The 22,379-nt window shown below is 38.7% G+C and overlaps 1 protein-coding gene across 2 annotated transcripts in view; it reads left to right on the top strand.

The window, feature by feature from the left end:
• The first annotated feature begins 3,520 nt into the window (after nt 1-3,520).
• Nucleotides 3,521-22,379, top strand: part of LOC149319743 (ephrin type-A receptor 3) — a 279,988-nt gene continuing 261,129 nt past the window's right edge. For both annotated transcript variants that reach the window (XM_089512286.1, XM_089512287.1), the window contains exon 1: nt 3,521-3,713. In XM_089512286.1, coding sequence (XP_089368412.1) covers nt 3,587-3,713 — 127 coding nt within the window. In that variant the 5' untranslated portion in view covers nt 3,521-3,586. The remainder of the gene's footprint in view (nt 3,714-22,379) is intronic.

Below are 22,379 nucleotides of genomic sequence, written 5' to 3'. Positions count from 1 at the left end.
TGTGCTTCAAATTGTTTCTGACTTATGGCGATCCTATCATGGGCTTTTCTTGGCAAGTTTCATCAGGAGGGGGTTGCCATCACCATCCTCTGAAGAGTGTAACTCATTCAAGGTCACCCAGTCAGTGGGTTTCATATGGCCAAGCTAGGATTTGAACCCTGGTCTCCACAGTCCTATAGTCCAGCACTCAAACCACTACCACATGCTGGCCCTGAAGCTCTTACACACCCGAACACAAACACAAAGGCACACACTCACCCATTTTAACCTCTGTAACAGAACCTACTGTTTGACTGTAGGATCAAGGGAGGAAGAAAAGCAGAGGCTTCCTCATCACAATAAAAGCAAGGGCTTTGACCTTGCTCCCTAAAAGAAAAGGTGTGCTGAAACCAAGGACTAAAAAGGACTAAAAGCCTTCCTGCTTTGCAATTTATTTCACTATTAAATGTGTGTCTCTGTGTGTTGTGTGCCTTCAAGTCGTTTTTGACTCTGGGTGACCAGATGCCATCCTCCTCTTCCAGCACCTGTCCTCCAATTCAAGTTTCTGGCAAGGAGGAATTCCAAAGCATCCTCCTTTCAGAGCAGGACTGTTTTTGGCTTTTCTTTTGGGCATGTGCTTAATTTTTTCTGGAATGTCCTACATTTTTCAGTGCTTTGCCCCTGCTTTGTGGTGAGGACAGTTGCTCACCCTGACCCTAGGGTTTTCTTGGCAAGTTTTGTCGAGGGGGGAGGGCTTCCCCTGGCCATCCTCTGAGGCTGAGAAAGTATGACTGGACCAAGTTGGGCTTTCAGGGCTCTCTGGACCTTTCCAGTCCACACCTTATCCTGAAGAAGAAGAAGCATGTCCTTCATTTCAGGAAAAAATTCAAAATGTCCTCCATTTTGAGCAGCACTCAGAAGCCTGATTTTACTTTTTCTATGAGTGTTTTTTAATAGCTTTTCTTTGGTCAGGTCCTCCATTCTTCTTGATTATCCTACATTTGAAGGTGCCTGGTCCTCCTTTACAATTGAGGACAACCTGTAAAAGCTTTGCATTTTACTTTATTTTATTATGAGATGTGTGCATTGGTGTGTTGTGTGCCGCCCAGTTATCTCCAAGGTCTGGTGACCCTGAATATCCTAATAGGGTTTTTTCTTAGCAAGTTTTGTCCAGAGAGCATTTGTTTTGGCCTTCCTCTTAGGCTGAGAGAATGTGGGCTTTCAATGAGCCAATCCGAGCCCTGTCCCAAAGAAGAGGAGGAGGAGGAGGAGGAGGAGGGACCCCACCTAGGGCTGCATCCTCACTGCAGAGATAATCCAGTTTGAGTCCACTTTAACTGCCAGGGCTTAAGGCTATGGATTCCTGGGACCTGCAGTCTATTGTGGCACCAGAGCAGAGCTTTGAGAGCCAGCGTGCTTTAAGCATTGGACTTTTGGAGACCCAGGTTCGAATTCTGGCTCAGCCATGGAACCCACTGGGTGACATCAGGCAAGCCACACTCTCTCAACCTCAGAGGATGGCCATGGCAAGTCCCCACTGAACAAGTCTTCCCTTGGGGTCACCATAATTTGGAAAGTCTGTAGAGAGACCTTGCAATGCCTTTGACACTAAGAGAAAGAAAGCAGTTGGCAGCATGAGCTTTCATAGTAGACTTCAGTCTACTTCCTAAGATGTATTTGGCCAAATGATCTCTCTCTCTCTCTCCCTCTCTCTCAGTACTGATTCTATAGACTAAGGGACAAAACACACTGCAGAAATTATCCATAGGGTTTTTTTTTGTTTTGTTTTGTTTTGTTTTTGTGGCTTTTTGGGCTATGTGGCTGTGTTGTAGAAGAGTTTATTTCTGATGTTTCACTGGCATCTGTGGCTGGCATTTTCAGAGAATGCTGGCATGGAAGTGAGGGATACACACACACACACACACACACACACACACACACACACACACAGTGTGACTCTATGTTGGAAAGAGTGATTTCCATGTTAATCTGTATATTGTTCTGTTGTTGAATGATAAGGCCTCGGGGTGGGAGGGTATGCAAGGAGGATCCATGTCTGTTTAATCAGTGATCTATTGTCTGCTGGGAAAAAATGATCCAGTTTGAGACTGCTTGAACTGCCTGGCTCAGAATGCTAGGGAAGTCTGGGAAGTGTCGTTTTCTGAGAGATTGAGCCTTCCCTGTCAGAGAGCTCACACCAACCAAAATTCCCAGGATTCCCTGGCATTGAGCCAAGGTGGTCCAAGTAGTCTCAAACTGGATAATTTCTGTGCTTTTGGTCCTAACACTGCTATCTTTGGAAAGGACTTAGGATAGACTTGTGAGTTCCTGCATGGCAAAGGAGGGGGGTTGGACTGGATGGCCCTTGTGCTCTCTTCCGAGTCTATGATTCTTTGACACTGGAAGGTACTCAGCAGCAACAGAGCCCTGGAGGTTCAGGTGGGCTCTACCCAGGTTATCCTCAGTGGCGCCACTGGGTTGTGTATGTGGCAGACGGCACCAGGGGACGCCCTAAAGGGGGGGGGTGGCACTACTGCTCTCCAAACTCCTACATTTTGGCAGAAACAGGATGTGGCATTTCATCTGCTTCCCCTTAAAATGCTTTAAGAGAGGGTGGGAGTGGGGGGGGGAACTCAGTGGGAGGAGAAAGGAGTGAGCCCAGAATTTTTTTAAAATCAAAATTTCAAATTTCAAAATTTTCATTTTTTTAAAAAATTGAATTTTTTCCTTCTTTTTAAATGTTCTTTAACAACATCACATTTTAACCCAACCTTCACCATGCATGTTTAAACACATTTAGCTTGCGCGTGTGATCTTGTAATTTGCCCACCTGTTTCTGTCAGAACTGTTAGTGTTACATTCAGTGGTAGAGTCAGCCCTCCTTATCCATGGATTTTTTTAAAGCCATGGATTCAAGCATCCATGGCTTGAAAACATTCCCAAAAAGTATAAATTCCAAAAAAGCAAACCTTGATTTTGCCATTTTATATAGCATTTTGCTCTGCCATTATATTTAACGGGACTTGAGCATCCATGGATTTTGTTATCCATGAGGGATATCCTGGAACCAAACTCTGGAGGATAACAAGGCCCCACTGTACTGGGGAATGATGATGATGATGATGATGATGATGATGATGATGATTTATACCCCGCCTTCCTCCCAGTAAAGGGACTCATTCTGATGGAGGAGTAACATTAGTACAAAGAAAAGAAAAGAAAAGCATGAGTATGAATTCTGACAGGTGTGAAATGGGAGGAGGTCAGTGGAGGGGTGTGTGGCACCAACCCTAGGGATGCCACTGGCTACTCCTGCAGTGTAGAGAGAGACACAGCTGTGGCACCTTGTTGCCAGAGGGGGAGAAGAGGAGGCGCTAGGACCGCGCGGGAGGAGCCCCCCCCCTCTCTCTCTGTGAGTCTGTCTGTGGTCCAGCTCCTCCTCCTCCTCCTCCTCTTGCTGCTGCTGCTGCTGCTGCTGCTGCTGCTCTTGGCTCTCCATCTGCGGAGCCTCCAACTTCATGCCTTGAGCCTCCGGAGCGGAGCATGGTAACTTGGCTCCGGCTGCCCAGCCCTGGCCGGCTCGAGGGAGCGATGCTGCTGGAGCACCATGGACTCGCCTCAGCCCAGCCTCCGCCTCTGCCTCTGCCTCTGCCTCCTCTCCTGCCTCCTCTGCCTCGCCTCCACCGCCCGCGGATGCTGCCTGGCGGATCTGAACCTGCATCCCACCAACGAAGGTAAGCCTGGAGGAGGAGGAGGAGGAAGGAGAGCAGCCCCGGACCCAGGCACCTGCCCACCTGCCCCCAGGGTCCCTTGGTGGCATGTAATCCCCGTTATGAGTATTCTTGTTTTTGCCCTCCAGAGCATCCCACCTGCCAGGTCCCTCTCCTCCTTCTTGGGCTGGAAAGCAGCTTCTGCCCTCTTCCCCCTTCTGGGGGCCTTAGGATGGGGAAAGCTGGGCATTCTGGTATTTGGAAGTCTGGACACTGGAAACTCTAGGCGTTGGAGCATTGGGAGATCTGGGCATCATGGTTTTTGAAAGTCTGGATCCTGGCGAATCTGGGCATTTGGGCAACTGGGACATCTGGGCATTGAGGAATCTGGGGATCGGGGAATTTGGAAGTCTGGACCCTGGGCAATCTGGGCATTGAGACTTTAGAAGACCTGGGCACTGGGAAAGCTGTGCATGTGGCAACTGGGAATCCTGGGCATTGGGGGATCGGAAAGTCCAGGCATTGGGCAACCTGGGCGCTGGGAAATGTGACAGTCTGGGCCCTGCTGGGATTAAACCTGGATTAAGTCCCCCAGGCGCCTGGGAATTTGGAAGTGCCCTCGGGCTGCCCTGAAGGGGGTGGCACATGATGGGCACTTCTTGGCAAAGTTGATGGCTGTGTGTGTGAGAGAGAGAGAGAAAAAGAGAAAGTGGCGGCGGGATTTTTCTTTGGAGCGAGAGGGACTGGCTGGGACATCTCTGGAGCCAGGAGGCAGGAAGGAGGCAGGGAGAGGAGGGCACCCTCCCGGGGGCTTCTGGCGCCTCTGCCAAGCCTTGGCTGCTGGATGGCTTTGGGGCAAAGGGTGCCGGGTCTGGCAGGGCTGAGTCTGAGCCCAGGTTGGTGCCAAGAGAGGCTCGCTCAGGGAAGCCCCTTCTTTCCCTGGCTTTAGGGAGGATTCCGCTTCATTGCGAAGAAGAGATGCTGTTGGAGGGATGCTTTGGGGTCATGGAGTGTGGAAGCACACTCATTCACTCTTTATCTCTCTGATTATGTCTCTCTGCGTGTATAAAATGACACACACACACACACACACACGTGTGTGTGTGTATGTATATGTGTATGTATTTATATATACACACACATACACACACATGTCTGTGTGTGTATAAAATGACATATACATATATATAGACATATATGTGTGTCTGCGTGTGTGTGTGTGTATATATATATATATATACACACAGAGAGAGAGAGAATGCATCGTATATGTCTCTTTCCTTCCTACTCCCATGTATGTATGTATGTGTATACATACACAAACACAATAAAATAATACAGAACGCATCCAATATGTCTCTACCCTCCCTACTCCCAAAATTTTTATGTGTGTGTGTGTGTGTGTGTGTGCAATGTACACACACACACACAGAGTGAAAGATATATATAAATATAAAAAAATTGGGACAAAGGAAGGAAGGGATGCATCTGTGTTATTTTACTATTTGGTGGCAAGAGAAGATCTATCTGAATATGGAAAATTAGTGAAGTCTCAAAAAACAGAACAATGTCCAATCTCTCTTTCTCTCACTAACACACACACACACACACAGAGAGAGAAAACTTGTGTTGGCTTCTTGTGTTATGGCTGAAGAGACACATGGGATGCGTTCTGTATTATTTTAACTATTTGGCGGCAAGGGAAGCTCTAGCTGAATAAGACATGAGTGAATTCTCAAGAAGCAGAACAATGTCCAATCTCCTTCATTCTTTCTCTGAGACAGAAAGACAGACACACGGAGAGAAAGAGCTTGTGTTGGCTTCTTACATTATGGCCATATTGCTTGTTTTTATTTGCTTTGATAGTCGATTGGAGCAATGGCAGGCGTGTGTTACTCTGACCTATAATTCGACAGAGGGGAAAAACATCAACAAATATACCCCCCTCCCTAAGGGCCCATATCCCTTAAAAATTAGTTTGTTTCTGGGATTAATACAAGTACTTGAAGTCGTACTGAAATTATGTCCTGGGTTAATTAATTTTATTTGCATCGCAAACTTTGGGAGTAATAAAATACAGCAATTTCTTATCAAAGTCACCTGTGTTTGGTGTGGCACATTTCACTGTGTCTGCCTGTCTCCCTGTCTGCATGTACCCTTTTCAATCTATTTAATCAGAAAACATTTATTGAATCAGAAACGATTGTTGAAGGTGTCAAGCTTGTTGAAGGTGGGGAGTGGGGGGGGGGCAGAAATAAATGCCTTTTGAATTTTTTTCCTAAAACATGTTCCTTTAAAAGACACACCCAGTAATTCTATGGGTGAAGCCAGAGCACCGAACATGCAACCTTTGACACGAGAGTGTTCAAGCACACCGACTTACACCTACAATTCAAAAGCCGAAAGGGTAGGAGGGACTTGTAGTTTGAAATAATGGTGCAAAACCGTCCACCTGCCTGATCAGTCTTGCTTATTAGGCAAATGGTTTCGATGGTTATTTTCCTAGGGTCTTCAATGAACAAAACAAATAATACTACCACTTTCTTCTGGAGAGGAGATGGTACTCATATTGATGTTTTTTTAAGTCTCAAGAATATATATCTTGAGAGGGAGACGATGCAGGTTGAACATTTTTTTATATACTGGGGAAATGATTTGCTTTTAAAAATATAGCCTTCATGGAGGCGCATTCTTTTAAAAGAAATGGATAGAAGATAGGATGGTGGCATTAACAGAACTTGTATTGCTGGTAGGAAAGCAGTGGTATCAGTCTTCTTATTGCATTCTCCCTCTTTTGGTTCATAAAGCCTGAGTAGCCAGAGAGGCCAGTTTGGAAAAGGCTGCAGCTCTTAGCAGCTAAACTCAAGTCTAATGAGCACAAAAGAGCAGTAGAGCAGCTCGCTCTCTGGCTGGCAAAGTATAGTAGACAGCAAATAGCAACTGAGGCAACATAAGATATCTAGACACTCACACTTTGCTATGTGATCTGTTAATTTCTGTATCTGTTGTGATCCTTTCTGAAAGCTTACTGTGTTCAGAAGATTGTAAAGAACATAGTGGTTCACAGTTGGGATCACGCTTTTCCCCCTGTGTGTAATTTTTTAAAATTCCACACATTTTGTGCGATATCACAAATTCTGGGTTGTGTAGTGATAGGTTGGAAATTGTTTTGTCCCTATATTTAATCTTTTACTGTAGACCATAGATCAGCTTCAAATTTCCAGTTTTGAAGGAAGTGTTGACAATGACAGTCAATTATAATTATGTCATTATAATTATGTAATTATAAAGGAACGTAGAAACGGAAAAGAATTACATGTGTCTGTGTTTAAATAAACAGTGCTTCAGAGCTTTCCAGACAAACATGTCTTTTGAAAGTGTACTTTTTGAAGTTGTTTCCATGCATTTGAATTATTTTTCCCTTTAAAATAATATCTGTGAATGTGGATAGCGCAGAGGTCAACTATAATATTTCCAAACATGTTAATTTGAAAGTATATGCTTGTGTTATGTGTGTATGTGTGTGAGGGTTAAAACTTATACTGTGACTGTAATTCTGTATATCCACCTATGTGAAATTAAACCTCATTTAACTCAGTGGGACTTACTTCTAGACACATATAGACTTTAAGTGTTAAAGAAGTAATTAAGCCATCTTTTTCTTGCCACCCTCTACAACTCCATCACAGAATCTTTGGGGGAAAAATAATAACTGAGGTTGATTAAATTTTGGAGCTTGAATATCTCTTCATCTATGTTTATATGACAACAACAAACTTTTTATAAATCCTAAACAAATCTTATGAGTTTATTTCATTTCATGAAGACTTATAGGAAGGGATAAAGCTCATTCTATAGCAGCATTGCTTTGGGGTATGTTTTAATTTGTATTTGTTCTTTGAAAGATAATCGTTTTTTTCTTTGATACCATTTTCATGTTTTGACACTATACCATTTTTGATATTACACAATTTTTAGATCTAGTTTAAAGTTTAGGTTTTAGTTATTACTTTGCATCTGCTTTGGTTTTGTGCTGTGTTGGTTATAAATGGAAGCTCCAATTAAGCAGAGAGGTGATGAAATAGGTAATTTTTTCAAACCTATTTTTCTCTCTCTCTCACTTCATTTGTGCACATGTGTAGAACCAAAGCTCTTTAAGCAATCTCTTTTTTTAAAATAAAATAAAATAAAATAAAATAAAATAAAATAAAACAACCCCAGCAGAGCTGAGAAGTGTGAGCCATCTATTCAACCACAGGAAAATGTCAGGAGGAATTAACATCTGAATAATGAATGGATTTTGCACCATGCTCAGGTTTAAATAGATTTTTTGATATGTACAGAAATTCCAGGCTGGAAGTATGCTCTTAGAATTCATAATTCACTATTTTATATCTTCAAATTAGACTTTTTAAAAAGGAGGATTCTACACACACACACACACCAAAATGTGTTGTGATGATTTCAGGAACCATTCTTGTCAATTCATAAACCAAAATGAGCGATATCACTCTACAATTTAATAGTTTTTTTCCTAATCCATTTCTGTAATGATACGATTTGCCCAAGGGTACCAGCAACCTTAATTTAACTGTTTTATAACCTGCAACAGTTAACACTTGACCTAGGTCATTAACAGGATTATCAGCAAATTTGTTTAAGCTTTTACTGACAACTTGAATTGCTTCAATAATATTTTGACTGTGCAGACAGGAAACTTCTTTTAACCTCTCCAATCGCACATAAAGAATTTCTTATGAACACAACTACCCCAAAAGACACCAGGACTGTACATCTGTTCATGGTTACCTACAGGCTCCATTTCAGTAAACAGCAAGAAGTATTTCAGACTCTGTTTACAGTGTGCAAGTTTTTCCTTAAACGACTTCGCCGTTTGTGCTTACCCATACCAGAACATTTGTTCAGTGGTTAACTTACATCTTTCCCCTGGTAAACATAATTTAGCAGTTCAAAAAATATTAATGTACATCTCAGTGATGTCATGAGCTGTGGCACTTTGAAGTGGCTGTGCGATGGGCATTGTGGCCCTTTCGCATAACTTTCCCTTATTCAGTCATAACGTTTCATTCCTTGGTTTAAAGGGAGTCTTAGAAGTGGATTTTTATGGCAAATGATTTTTAATAGACACATGATTTTTGGTGTATTTTCAAACAAAACTAATCAGTCCAATAAATGTTGTAGGTTACATATTTCTTTATTTAGGAAACCATCTTCTGAAAAGTTCTAAACAATCCCACTGGAGTGAATGGGAGAAACTTAGGAGTGCATTAATGTTTCCATGTTCTTATTAATGTTCACGTTGTGGATTCATTTCAGGAGAATTTGCCAGTGGATTGTGACCATAGAGTTTTATACTCTGATATCCTCAAAGGTTGAGAGAGGGGATGGAGGCTGGAAGAGCTTTTAAAAACAGAAAACAAACCTCTAAAAGTACCACATAAATGACAAGGGAAGCATCTATGAGAACTTGACATGATTAAAATTCCAACTCTGGCTCCATCCACCCACATATACACCCAACCTCACAGTTTAACCCCAGCCATTAACTTAGCTTGAATAAAATAGTTTCACAATGCTTCAAGAAAATGTCGGGTGTGGTGACCTGATAAATCTTGACTCGCAATGATGAAATCCCCGAGGGGCATAAAGTTTAGCAACTGTCACATTAAATAATAAAACTCAAAATATGCTTGTAGAGGAGTGGTTACTTTAAAACAACAATTATTTGTCAGTTCATTTAAATAGAATTTAGAGAGTAATAAAAAAAATAAGCTCTAAAACATTACTGTTCACACTTCTGCCTCTTATTCATAGCTATTTGGTTTCATTCTATAACATTTACAATATTCCATAATTTGGAACTAAAAAGTAAGAGTGTTTGCTTGTTCTTATTACAAGACTTGTACACTTCAATAATCTGAATACCTCCTTGTTTGCTTTAATATTCCTACCATGAGATCAATTCATTGCTTCAATCTAACAGTCCCCAAGTATGTCACGTTAAAAAAATGGAACACATATTAAATATTAAACACACCAGTATGGAAGTTTCTTGCCATCACTTAGGTGCTCTTTTACTCTTGGAGGAATTATGCAAATAGCAATGAACGAAGTTAAGAGGCATGGCTAAAATATTTAGATATATACATTTTTTAAAAAAGAAGGATCACCTTTAAAAAAGTTGTTTCTCTCCACTAGCTGTGTTATTAAAGTGTAAGGCAATCAAAACACTTTTTTTAAAAAAAGGCTGCCCACATGATGTCTGCATGACTGAATGCCCTTATTTTGACAGAAATGCTGGGATTAAAACATTACCTCCCAGGATAATACTGACTGGTGGGGGAGATGTTATTTCTGTCTAGTGTGCATGCTGCCGATGTTGGTCAAAAATGTACATCTTTCCTTCAAGGAAACTTCCAGAACCAGAAGATAAAACTCTTGCTGAAAGAATTATCACTGAATGAACCATAATACTGATGCAGGTGTTTCTCTTTCTTTTTTCCTGTCAGCAGTCTGGATTTTGTCACCAGTGAGGGTCACTACAGAGCAGTTTCCAAAAAATGGGAGGTAGACAGAGTTTTGAAAAGTTAAGGCTCCTGTTGGGCACCCGTTAGATTATAGAGCCTGAAGGCATATTTACATAACAACCTGTCCTCTGATTTCCTTTTACTTTCCTTTTTATAGTAATTATTTAGGGCTGACACCCCCACCCCCCCGGGTAAATCTTATTAGAGGTAAGGGGAAAACAATTTGAAATTATTAAGTTTCACAGTATTTGATACTTTATATTAAAGTTATTTTCATAGCAGAGTCCAGTCCAGTGCATATTGCAGTTTCATTCCAGTAAGTAAACTGAAGACAAACTCATATTTTCTTCATATTTATTTAGAAATGTATTCTGTTGCTCATTAGAATTTTTTACCAAGAGGAGGTTTTTTAAGAGGGTGACAGTATTTTTGCATGAAAGCCTATGGCCATGCGTTTCATGGGAATCCATATCTACCACTACCATTAAAATTTCTGAGATGTGTGCTTTAATCCTAAAGATATCCTTTGAGATATAGGGTTGATTTGAGGGATGTTGAATTCCAAATAATATGGTTGTAATGAAGATTGATTTTCATGAAGTATGTTTATAGTTTTTAAGAGCTGAATATTAATTTTTATATGCGGTGATGTTTTAGCTATCTTTGTTTTAACTGTTCTAAGCCACCTTGAGTCCCTAACTGGGAAAATGAGGGACAAAACCATCAACCAATATACTAAAATTTAGAAGTCTGAATACTGGAAAAGTTTTATGATGCCAGTGTACGTAGGATATTTGATGTCAGCAGTGCAGAGGATTCTCTACTAGAAAGGAGGCAGTAGCTGTTCTTACTGCTGTATCATAGTTATAACTTTGTAAGAGTCATGGCCACAGTAGAAAAATAGGGCTGGAGTAGTAACATGGCAGGGAAAAAATGTGTTTCTCATTTTATTTTTTTACAATATCATATTTGCTGCAGGGTTTTAAAGAATAATTAACAGGTCTTTTTAAAAAAGCAGTTTTGGAAACAGTCCAATCAGAGGTTATCAGAGATATTTTGAATGTGTGTTTAACTGTTTCACTGAAAACAGAGGTACTTAAAAATTCCTTACTTTGGATAAGCGATGCCCAAGAAATCATTCAAATATTAAATTGAAAGTGGACTGAAATGATAGAATATGAATTCATGTGTATATTTTAATTTGGCTTTAGTGCAGTTAATGTTTGATGGCCCTTACTGATTGAAATTTGGAACACATATTTATGGATTTTTAAATTTCAGCTTGCTTGGAAAGTCACCAGAGGAGGATAAAGTAGTTAAAAGAAATGAAGATATAGAAATACAGATTGTTGTGTTTGAAGGGAATTGTTGGGAGAGAGACAAAAGAATAAAAGGCCTTGCCTGCCAAACCTTGTTTAGGATTAATGAAACCACACCAAATTAATTCTTTAACGTGGGGAGACATTATTCAAGCTGAACCACTGTAAGTGAAAACTTTTAGGCAACTTTTCTCTCTTTTTTGTAAAGTACTGTATATCCTGCTGTTACGGGGCAGAGGGGGGAAGAAAATCCCATTAATCTGGAGGGGAAAAAGTGGGAAGAGAATAAAAGCACATCAGACAAACAGCAGTGGAAATGTAAAAGCAGTTCAACAGTAAAATAAAGGGGGTCTACAGAGTAAAGTTCTGTTAAGAAAGCAGATTTAATATTATGATTAATTCTGATCTTTCACTTTTAGAAACCAAATTTCACATTTGTAATTGTACAAAAGTAGAGGAATCAATTTTTTTTAAAAAAATAAACATTCTCCTGGAAGATTTAAACTGATATATTTTATAATTATATTTAATTTGTTTTAATAAAACTGAGAACCTTCTTTCTGAAGGTGGTTTAGGTCCACTTTTTACCAGCGGTGCACTCCCTAAAACACTCTTCCTGTAGATTTCAGTGTCAAAACCAAGATGAGTGTGTGTGTGTGTGTGCACATGGGCATGTGTGTGTAGATACATACACACACATGAATATACATATATTTATTTCTTGAGTCTGTGAATAACTTTATACTTGCAAATTACTTCACAAGTTTTATGACAGTGAACAATCTAGAAAGAGAGAGTGACAGAGAGAGAAAAGAGGATTTTTGTCAAAATGGAAAATGTTTTTCAGAGAAGGTTTCGTCTATTCCTCCAATTATTAAGAACAAATTATTTTTCCTGTTTTGTATTTGATTTCTTCAGCAGTTCTCTGCATTTAAGGTTGCATTGCCTCCTTCGTATAGTTCATATTGTACCCTGTTTTCTGCATATATAATCTTTGTAGTCTTGGTTCTTTGTGAGCATTCAAAAGTTAACCTACTTGTAACAATTTTATAGCTATTTTTTGTAATGTTAACACCTTTAGCTTTTTGACAACTTTAGGATTTAGCTAACATTGATTAATTTGGCAAGAAAATCCAGCCATCCACATATGAGTGAACAAAAGCATGTTGAAAATTATTTCAAGAAGTAATCCAGTGGGCTAGATTTAAGCATAATTATTTATATTTTTCATTTTTGTTCTTATTGTTAGACCTTCAGGTTGACTCTGATTTATGGTGACTCTGTTTTAGGGTTTTCTTGGGAACATTTCTTCAGAGGAGTTTTGGCATTTTCTTCCCCTTAGTCTGAGACAGTGTGAGTTGCCCAAGGTTACATTTACTTACTTTCCATGGCCAAGCAGGGATTTGACATAAATTGTTACATGTCTCTGGCTTTCAGTCATGCTTGTAGAACCACTAAAATCATTGGAACTTAAGTTAGGTATGATTTCAGTGGTTGCAATTTAAGCCTTAGGATGTATCTATACAGCAGAATGAATGTAGTTTGACACAACTTTTTACTGCCATGACTCAATGCTATGGAATTCTGGATTTGTAGTTTTGTGAGATATTTAAGCTTCTCTGTTCCTGGTGCCTTAACAAACTAAAAATCCCAGGATTCCATAGGATGGAGCCATGATAGTTAAAGCAGTCTCAAACTGCTTTAATTCTGCAGTGCGGCAGCAGTCTGTCTGGATCCAATACAGAACAGATAACTATATATATTTACATACGCTCAAGTATTATCCTTTAGCCACTGTGATATAGTGGGTTGAATGCTGGACTTGAACTCTGGCTCTGTCAACCCACTGGATAACCTTGGCAAGTCACATTCTCTCAGCCTCAGAGGGTGGCAATGGCAAAAGTCTTCTGAAGAAACTTGCCAAAAAAACCCCAACCCATAATAGGTTCACCTTAGGGTCACCATAAGTTGGAAATGATGTGAAGGCACACAACAATTTAGCTTCATAGCGGCTCGCTTTAAGATGTTATCAAATCTTTACTGTTTATGTAGTATGTTTTCATGCTTTTATTTGAATGTGGTAGCCCCAGAATGGTCCCCGTCTTCACTGCTGAAAGCCAGTACTGCAGTTCTCATTGGGCCCATGCCAAGATTGTCAGTTATGTGCCCATGGCTAAAATCCGTCACAGGTGATAGGTAAGATATGCTGAATGTTATGTCCAGTTAGAACCACCTGTGAGAGCTTCATGAAGTGTATGGGTGAGGACTCAGATTTGAAACAACCACTTTGGGACCCAGAAGTTGTCTTTACAGTATTGTTGAGTTATGGAGGAAATGAAATAGGGCAGAAAACACCTGCTCACTGGTGAAGGGAAACCATAGAGAAAGCACAGCAGGATCTATGTGTGCATACTGTTTTTGGATTCTCAGGGTGGGAAGACATTATGAAATATGATGTGGCTGTACTGGGACAACAAGGTGCTGGAATAGGAAATGGATGACTTACAAAATTGTGATGGATTGGATAGGAAAGAATGCAGTATACAGTTTTCATGGTTTTTGCCTTATCTTGTCTTAATGATATTCTTTCACATGAGGGAAGTGGGAGAGAATGTGGGTAAAATTTTGCTTGGAAGCACAGAAAATTAAGCTTGGGAAATTTGGTTTTTTAAATATGTGACTAGCAAAGCACACATGTTCTGAATTAATTACCTCCATAAATTCTGTTAAACAATAAAAATAGCTTCTTGGTGACATCAGCATGTTGGAAAATAAAACCGGATTCAGCGTTAGCATCCTGCTTTCCTCAACATGACACTCAATGGAGATTTCTGATTGTATCAGCATGTAGTCTCCATTTCGTGTGTTCATTTTGAAGTGCTTAGCTGCTTGCCTCTATGATTTCTTGTGTACAATTGAATAAGCCAGGGGTGCAAAGCGAAGTAATCTTTAGTCTGTTTATGAATGAAATGCTGGACCTGGCCTTGAATTAGATAGTTCTTTGAATTGAATTAGGACAGTATTTAAGAATTACATCTGACTGGCATAATGTTGCATTAAATGTTTGCCAGTTTCCTGTTCTCCTCCCAAATAACTTGTTTGTAAAGTGTGGTTCAAGAGGTTGTACAATTTTTCACACAACACATTTTCAGGAGACAAAAAAGATTTATTTATGCTACTTTAGCTTGTTCAAAAAGCTAAAGCTGCATTAAAAATCTTTCCATCTCCTGAAATGTGCCATGCATTGTTACTGTATACTATGACTCAGTGCAATGCCATTTGATTGTTAAACCATAGGGAGTGATTAAAGTATGATTCCTTTAAAAAACAACAAAAATATGTACTTAAGCTGATATCATTGTAATAATTTCCAGAAGGCAAGCCATATTTGTTGCATCAAACAGAAAAAGATGGATCCACTTTTAGATATGTACAACTTGCCTGGCAGAGGCTTTCAGATCAACTGATTCATTTATATTTTGTCAGTCCATGGTATCCATAGAGCACATTTCCAATGAAGCGCTTTTTTCTGTTCAGTTTCTTCACTGTCCAGCTTTCAAAACCATAAATTGAAATGGAAATAATATAACATAAATGAATTTTCCTTTTGTATTCATTGCTATATTTATGAATATCTTAGTCCTGCTTTTCTAAGTCTCAGCATTATTCTGACTTCTTGACTATAAAAATTTCCATTTTGATTGATGAATGAACCAATATATGGAAAATATTTAACAATTTCAATGTCCACTTTTAACTAATTCTAGTCTCATGATTTTTGTTTTCTTAATATTCAGCTGCAGTCCTGCTTTTGCATTTTCTCCCTTAATTTTCTTCAATAGTTGTTCTAAGTCTTCATTAGAGTTTTTGCCTTTCTTCAATAGGTGATGTTCCTTCTCACAATTTTCATACTTCCATCCTCAGTCTCATCCCACATGTGTGATTTATTATGAGTATAAATTAAACAGATAGGGTGATAAAATGCAGTTCCCTTGGTAATAGGAAACCATTCTGTTTCTCTATATTGTTTCCTGACAGTGGCCTGGCCTCTTTTCCAGAGAATAGGACAAGAGCAGCAGGACAATAAAATATTGAGGAACACCCATTCCTTTTTTTTTAAAAAAAAAAAAAACAGGGATGGTCTTTTTATTATTACTTACACAGTGAAAGGCTTTGCTGTAATTTTTAAAGCGCACTTTGATTTTCTGAATTTCATTGGTATGTTTCATTAGCCATCATAGGTTTGCATTATGATTACTAATGCTTCTTCTTTTTCTGAACCAACTTCAACATCTGGCATTTCTCCCTGTATATATAGTAAAAGTCTGTTGTAAATTCCTGAGGGTGACTTTGCTTGCATGGGAAATCAATGTTGCAATGATTACTGAAATCCCTGATGTCCCCCTTTTTGAGGGATAGTGAATATTTCCAGTCTGTAGGCTGTTGTTTTGTTTCCCATATTTGTTGGCAGACTTTTGCTAAGACTTGAATGTATTTCTTTTATAAGGCCTGATCCGTAGTTTGGCCACTGACATATGCTGTGAATTTCCAGTGAGAGAGGAACACAAACTCTTTATGGCATTTCTGTTACTAGAGTGTACAGTTGCATTCAAAATTGTGTTTTCAGAATGTTTTGAGTGCTCCATCACAAAAATTACTGCATACATTATGCAAAACTACCATGCTGGGGAAAACCTTTAACCTGAAATCATTTAAAAACATAAGGTGAAAGGAGTACTCTAGAATGAATTTGCCTGCACTTTAGTATATGAAATAATATAGACTACAAAAGCTAACATGAAGTGGGACATTTGAATAATTTATTATAGCCATGTATCTGTATCATTCAAAAGTTTCATAAAACTTTAATCCAAATCTGGTGAATCTGTGACCTTCCAGATGTTCCTGGACACTGATTCCTAGAAATCCATTTCAGACTAGTCTGTGAAGAATAGCAGAAATAGTAGTTCATCAACCTTTGGACGTTTTCACCTTTAATGTATGTTTTCTGGTGTCAGGTGAAGGCAACTCATAATAGGAATGCAATGAAAAATTATGCAGAAGTAATCTCTAAAGTATGTTGGTACCAAAACAGAATTTTTCAGATTATTTGATTTCAAAATTTTCCATTGGTGAATGCTTACCTTTCCCAAGGAAAGCAATCACACTATGAACTGATGCAGAAGTTGCATTCATGCGTCCCCATCCTAACATTCAAGTTGGATGGGGGGGGGGACAAACAAACAAAAACAAACCCACACCTATCTCCTTCTGAATCTGCATTCATGAAAAAAATTGAGGCCCAAAGCATTTCCACTTGGCTTGCATGTAGCTTAGCAAGCTCTTCTTGTACAGAATTGGGCCATTAGTTATGGAATGGCAAATGTTCACCTTCCCCCTCTCCTCCCACTCAACATCAGTACTTGAAAGCAAGGAAGGATTCTTGTCTTCCAGATTTGCCAAGAAATTATCCCGACTTTGATTAAGCAGAGCCATGAAAATATTTTCTCATAAATGGAGAAGGGGGAGGGGGAGAAAGAGTGGGAAGGGCAGGTGAAATGTTGAAATAAAGGCAACAGGTGCAGTGGGAAAACTTGGGATTCTTCATTCATTCCGCAGTTAGTTATTCCAACGAACTCTTCTATTCCAACAGCTGGTGCCTTATCCTAAAAGAGAAAGAGATTGCTCATGTCAAGCTGTTTGAAAGAAGGTTGAGTTTGAAGAACAGGAATTCTGTGCTTTTCTGACTTGACAGCGGGCCTGTAGTATTAGGCTCTGAATGCACCCACTGGCATGCAAGTAACAGGGATTTCCCTTTACTTTGCCTCAGATGTTCAATTAATAGGCTAGTGTGACATTTTGATCCTAGAGTAAAGTTACCAAACTAAGTATCTGAAGGTTATTTAAAAAAAAAAAAGAGTATTTTTCTCCCTTGGAGTGTTTGAATTAAGGAACATCTGTTAATGTGACAGAAATATGGATGTAAAAGATGCATGAGTTTAACGAGAATGGTGTGTTCCTGAATAAGAGCTAGGCTTTTTTTAAAAAGGGGGAAACTGCCATTTGCCAAATTTATTTTGAGGTCATGAGCAATTCATATTGAAAACAATGTATCCATTTCTGGCATCCATATCTCACATTTTGCAACATAGCTCTCCATAAAACATTTTTGACTATATAGCTTTGCCTTTTGCTGTCCACATTTCTCAGTAATCCTTTGGCTTGAGCCCATCAAGGTTTATCTACATCAATAGCTGCTCCTGAGGGGAAATAAAATTGCTTCATTGAATTACAGCTGTTCTTCCTGCACAAGAGGGCTGGGGAGGTAGCTTGCACTTGGAACCATATTGCCCTTTCACTGATCCAGGTCAGTTATCTTCATGGGCAATGACACACTAATCTACTGGAGTAACTTTGTCTCAACTGTACTCCCAACAGTCTGCATATGACTTCAGCATAATTCACATGAAAGCGCAAAGAGCTGGCTCAGAATGGTGGATGTGTTTTTTGGGTCATAGAATGAGAATGGACCTATGAGTCACAGACAAAGGCAAAATGTAATTTGGCTGATGGCTAATTAAATACTTTATACATAGTTACCATAAGTGACTGTGATCTTGTTGCATTTTCCTTTTCTTTCCTGGATAATAAGTGGACAGTAAAAGTGGACAGTAAGAGGAAATAATAATTTAGTTTGCACTAAATTAACTCATCAGAGGGGAAGAGGAGAGGCGTGAATAGAATCAGGTAAAAGCAAATTGCTGCAGCCTTTTCTAGCTTATGTGTTCTTCCTCAATAACATTTGCCATCTTGGCCATACTGTGGTGTTGCTCAACCACATGTGTCCCAGTTTTAATCTGAGAAATTTTGGAGGGTATGCTATTCTTGCTTGTCTTTTTGGTTATGCATTCTCAGTGAAATCAAATAGGGTCGATGACTGATTTCTTCTCCAACTGATCCCAGCCTGAAAAGGTGGGACAAGTGGGGGACTGAGAGCATCTCAGAGCGACCCATGTTCTTAATGCTTCCAGATGTTGCTTAGTACAGTCCAGAACTCTTGAGAACTGCCAGTTTCAAATTCTGCTGTCAGTAAATCAAGAGCCATAAAGATGTTCATGATGATGAGCATGTCATTTTTTGCACCTCCCCATCCCTGACATTTGGGACACCAGATCTAATTTTAATAGCACTGTGGAATTGTGGTCATCCACAATATGGGATGTCTCTTATAATACAGGATGTAGAGCAGCCTAACTGGACATGGTCCTGGCAATGTGGTTTGTCAGGAGGTAAACAAAGATGGAGATCTGGATAGCTGTACTTAGCAGAAATACTCTGGTTGTTTGTGGATGGACCATTGTCAATATTATGTCCCTCATAATGAATCATTTACATGGAAATCTTTCCTAGATTTGTACACAAGTTGATGCAAAAAGACAGAGACTGGAACATGTCCTTAGTTTCTTTCTTCTTAAAAGTGGTGATTCAGTGCTGTTGATGAGCTACCCCTATATGATGGAAAATATGATGCAGAGCTGGTTTTGCAAGAATTTCTATAACACCAGCATTCAGAATAGTATCTATTTTTTGACACAGCAGATGCGGATGTTTCTTGGTGGGTGGCCAGGCACAGTGGGCGAGAGATATGTCTTCAGAATCACAATGTCCAAACCTGTCTCTTGCTGGGTGTGTCCCTTTGAAAAAACACAATGTAGGTTTAGTTATAAATTGTTGGTTCTCTGTCTTCTCTGTATTTGAGTGGCTAGTGAGTCACCTTTAAAGGAGCAAGTGCTTCACTTTGGTTGCATTATTGAGAGAATGCATTAAAGAAACTGGGCGCAAGCTGGGCCATGCGGTCTATAAATGTATATCAGCTTGTGAATAGTCTCCACATTGTCCCACCCCAAAAACCAAAGCCTGGCTACATTTCTGCCTCAAAGTGCCTTCTGGGCTTCCTGGATTTGCATGACATGTTTCAATTATGGGTATCTTCATTTTCCCCCCTTCATTTGGATAGCAAAACTCAGTTTTTCCCTTTGTTAGCATTTTTCATGAATCATTTTGCTTCCAAATTAACAGCTAGTTGCCTAACAAAACCAAACCTAATAAGAAGTCCATCTCTTTTGCATTTTGACACATACGCTTGATTTTTAAAAAGTGAATCTTCTGTGATAATCTTGATTTTTTTCCCTCTTCATTGAAAAGGATTTCTTGATGACAGACTAAAAAGTGTTGGCAAGTCTTTGTACTGCACAACATAAATGTTAATCATTAGAAGGAACTTACTTAAACAAGAACAAACTCTCTGGTTTTGCTTTCACTCATTTAGATGTTTATCTCATCCTGTCCTGCTTAAGGGCCAGCTGTAAATAAATAGCATGTGGTAAGGTAAAAATCCTAGAGAATTCAAGATAGATAAAAGTCTCAATAAAACAGGGTATCTCTCTCTCTCTTTCTCTCTCTGTGTGTGTGTCTGTTAAAATCAGTTATAGTATGCATTAAAAATAAGCTGGTAACTAAAATATCATTTATGTTGCTGATATTGTAGCAACTAGTGAGGATACATTTGCATTCATGAAACATTTTCAAAATAGAAAATAAACTTCAAACTGTTTTTTAACTTTTTCTTTCTTTCTTTCCTGTAATCATCTTGGTCACTCTATGCAAAGAGATCTTGTAGCACCTTCGAGATTAACTGAGAGGAAGAAGTTGGTAGCCTAAACTTGTGAAGATTAAGTCTACTTCATCAGATACATGGAGTGAATTGGGTGATAATGTTCAGGTTGTTCAAGTTATTGAAAAAAAAAACAAATTATGAAAAATAATCATAGTTTAAACAAACCACAATTCTACCATTGTTTTGCCTTACAGGGAATGGTGGTTTGTTAACTACCTGACAAAGTTTCTTATTTCTTCTTGTCTGTAAAGGACAATAAGGGACTGTATTCCCACAGATTTCCATGTTTCATTCCCTTAGCAGAAAACTATAATTGCTTGTTATGTTTGAACTATGCTGTGCTCTATGGAAGGAAGTTGATCTGTAACCTTGTCTTAGGATGTATTAAGTACCTTTTGTTGCATTCTGATACTAAACATTTCTGTACATTTCTGACATTAGATCTAGTTTACTTGGTAGTTGTAATGCAGAAATTTCCTTAGATTTTCCAGTCATCTCTCTGTGAATTAGCTAACATTCTGCGCTCTGGTTAGCAATTCCGAATAACAGAATTCTGTTGTTGTTGTTGTTGCCACTGCTGCTGCTATTGTTGTTGTATTTTGAAATGAAATGTCATAAGTAATTTCCATAGTTTTTTCAGTTATGTGTTCAGTGTTGTTATTTCAAGTTTGAAAATGAGACTGATCCTTATAACCTAGCACAAATTTATTCTGAAGCATCTTATTTTGCATTTTCTTAAATGGTGATGCTTGCTACCACAGAACCCGCAATAGCCATAGTGGAAGCAGAAGTCTTAGAAAAAGAACATGTTAATAATAGGCAATGTTTTTGGTATGGTGAAATGGGCTTTAAATAGCAATGACATGTACTGTGGACAAACTATTCTCCCCATTCCTGTTGGGAGAAGGATGTCAGGTTACTTTTATTCCTGAATTTTTCAAACCATGCAGCCCACTTCTAAACTTGCTTACTGTCAAGTATGTGAAAAGGACTGGTGTTTTATTCATTTCCATAGAACTCTGCCATGAATTTCTTGGCTTAGAAGTTTCAGCTTTAACCTTGATATTCTGCCCATTGTTCTATGATCATTTGAGGCTTACTATGCTTGCACTTTTTTCACTGGTTTCAGAACAGTGTTTTCAAATGGTATATTCTGCCTGGTACTATGAAGAGGATCTATGTCCTGATTCATATTGTGAAATTAAGCAAGTTATGATTCAGCATGCCAAGTGGGAAAACAAAAGCAAAACAATGTTCAGTTTTCAAGGTTCAACAACAATGAGGGCATCATCTGAAATGCCAGTCTTTTTTTTCTGGAGTGAAAGGACCTGTTTTAGGGTGCATTTTGAATGAGAGTGGTTGTAGTAAAATATTGTGTTTTCAGATATTTCTAGCAATTGGATGATAATCTATGTATATTCTAAAATGTTTTTAACAATTTTGGTATACAGTCTTGGTGCTCCACATTTTTAGAGTGTGAAAGATTCTAAAATTATTAAAGCATGATACCCTATTATATAAACAATTTTACTAAAAGAAACTAGCTCACAACCTTTCTATTTTTTCACTGTAACTTGGTGCATATCTTGGAACTATGGCTTTTGAATTTGTTTTGTGAACTCTATGCTCTTACTCCTGGGAAACACCAAATATGCCCATGCCCAATGTATTTTACAAGTTAGATTATTTTTAAAAGCCATCATTTATTAAGGGAAATGGTTTCAATTTTCAAATTAGTGTGCTACTTTTTTACAGGTCAGTGCTGTCCATATTTGTTAAAACATATAAAAGTATACCACTATGATGAAGCAATTGAACCATCCAAAAAACTGAATATCGTAATGAGTTAACAATAATTTTTAAAACTTATTTTTAAATTTGTTCAAGCTATATTTCACTTCAAGAAGTATAATCATTCAACATCTATTTATGGTTTTCTGTGCTATACAATCCAGTTTCAAACATGATTATGCGGCTCAGTAACCTTTCTGTAATGTATTATTTATCTTTCCTAACTCTTTATTAATTGCTTTTAAAAATGTTTGTTTAGCCAACAAATACTTAAGCTACATTTCTTTGTAGTTAATCCATTGTTGCCACTAAACTTTGTATTTAGCTAAATAATCTTTTACACAGACTCTTAAAA

Source organism: Sceloporus occidentalis, unplaced genomic scaffold (assembly GCF_023333645.1).
Source record: "Sceloporus occidentalis isolate IW3139 unplaced genomic scaffold, rSceOcc1.0.p SCAF_2, whole genome shotgun sequence".
Lineage (NCBI taxonomy): Eukaryota > Metazoa > Chordata > Lepidosauria > Squamata > Phrynosomatidae > Sceloporus > Sceloporus occidentalis.
The sequence above is the reverse complement of the archived record's forward strand: the minus strand, read 5'-3'. Positions and strand labels throughout refer to the sequence as shown.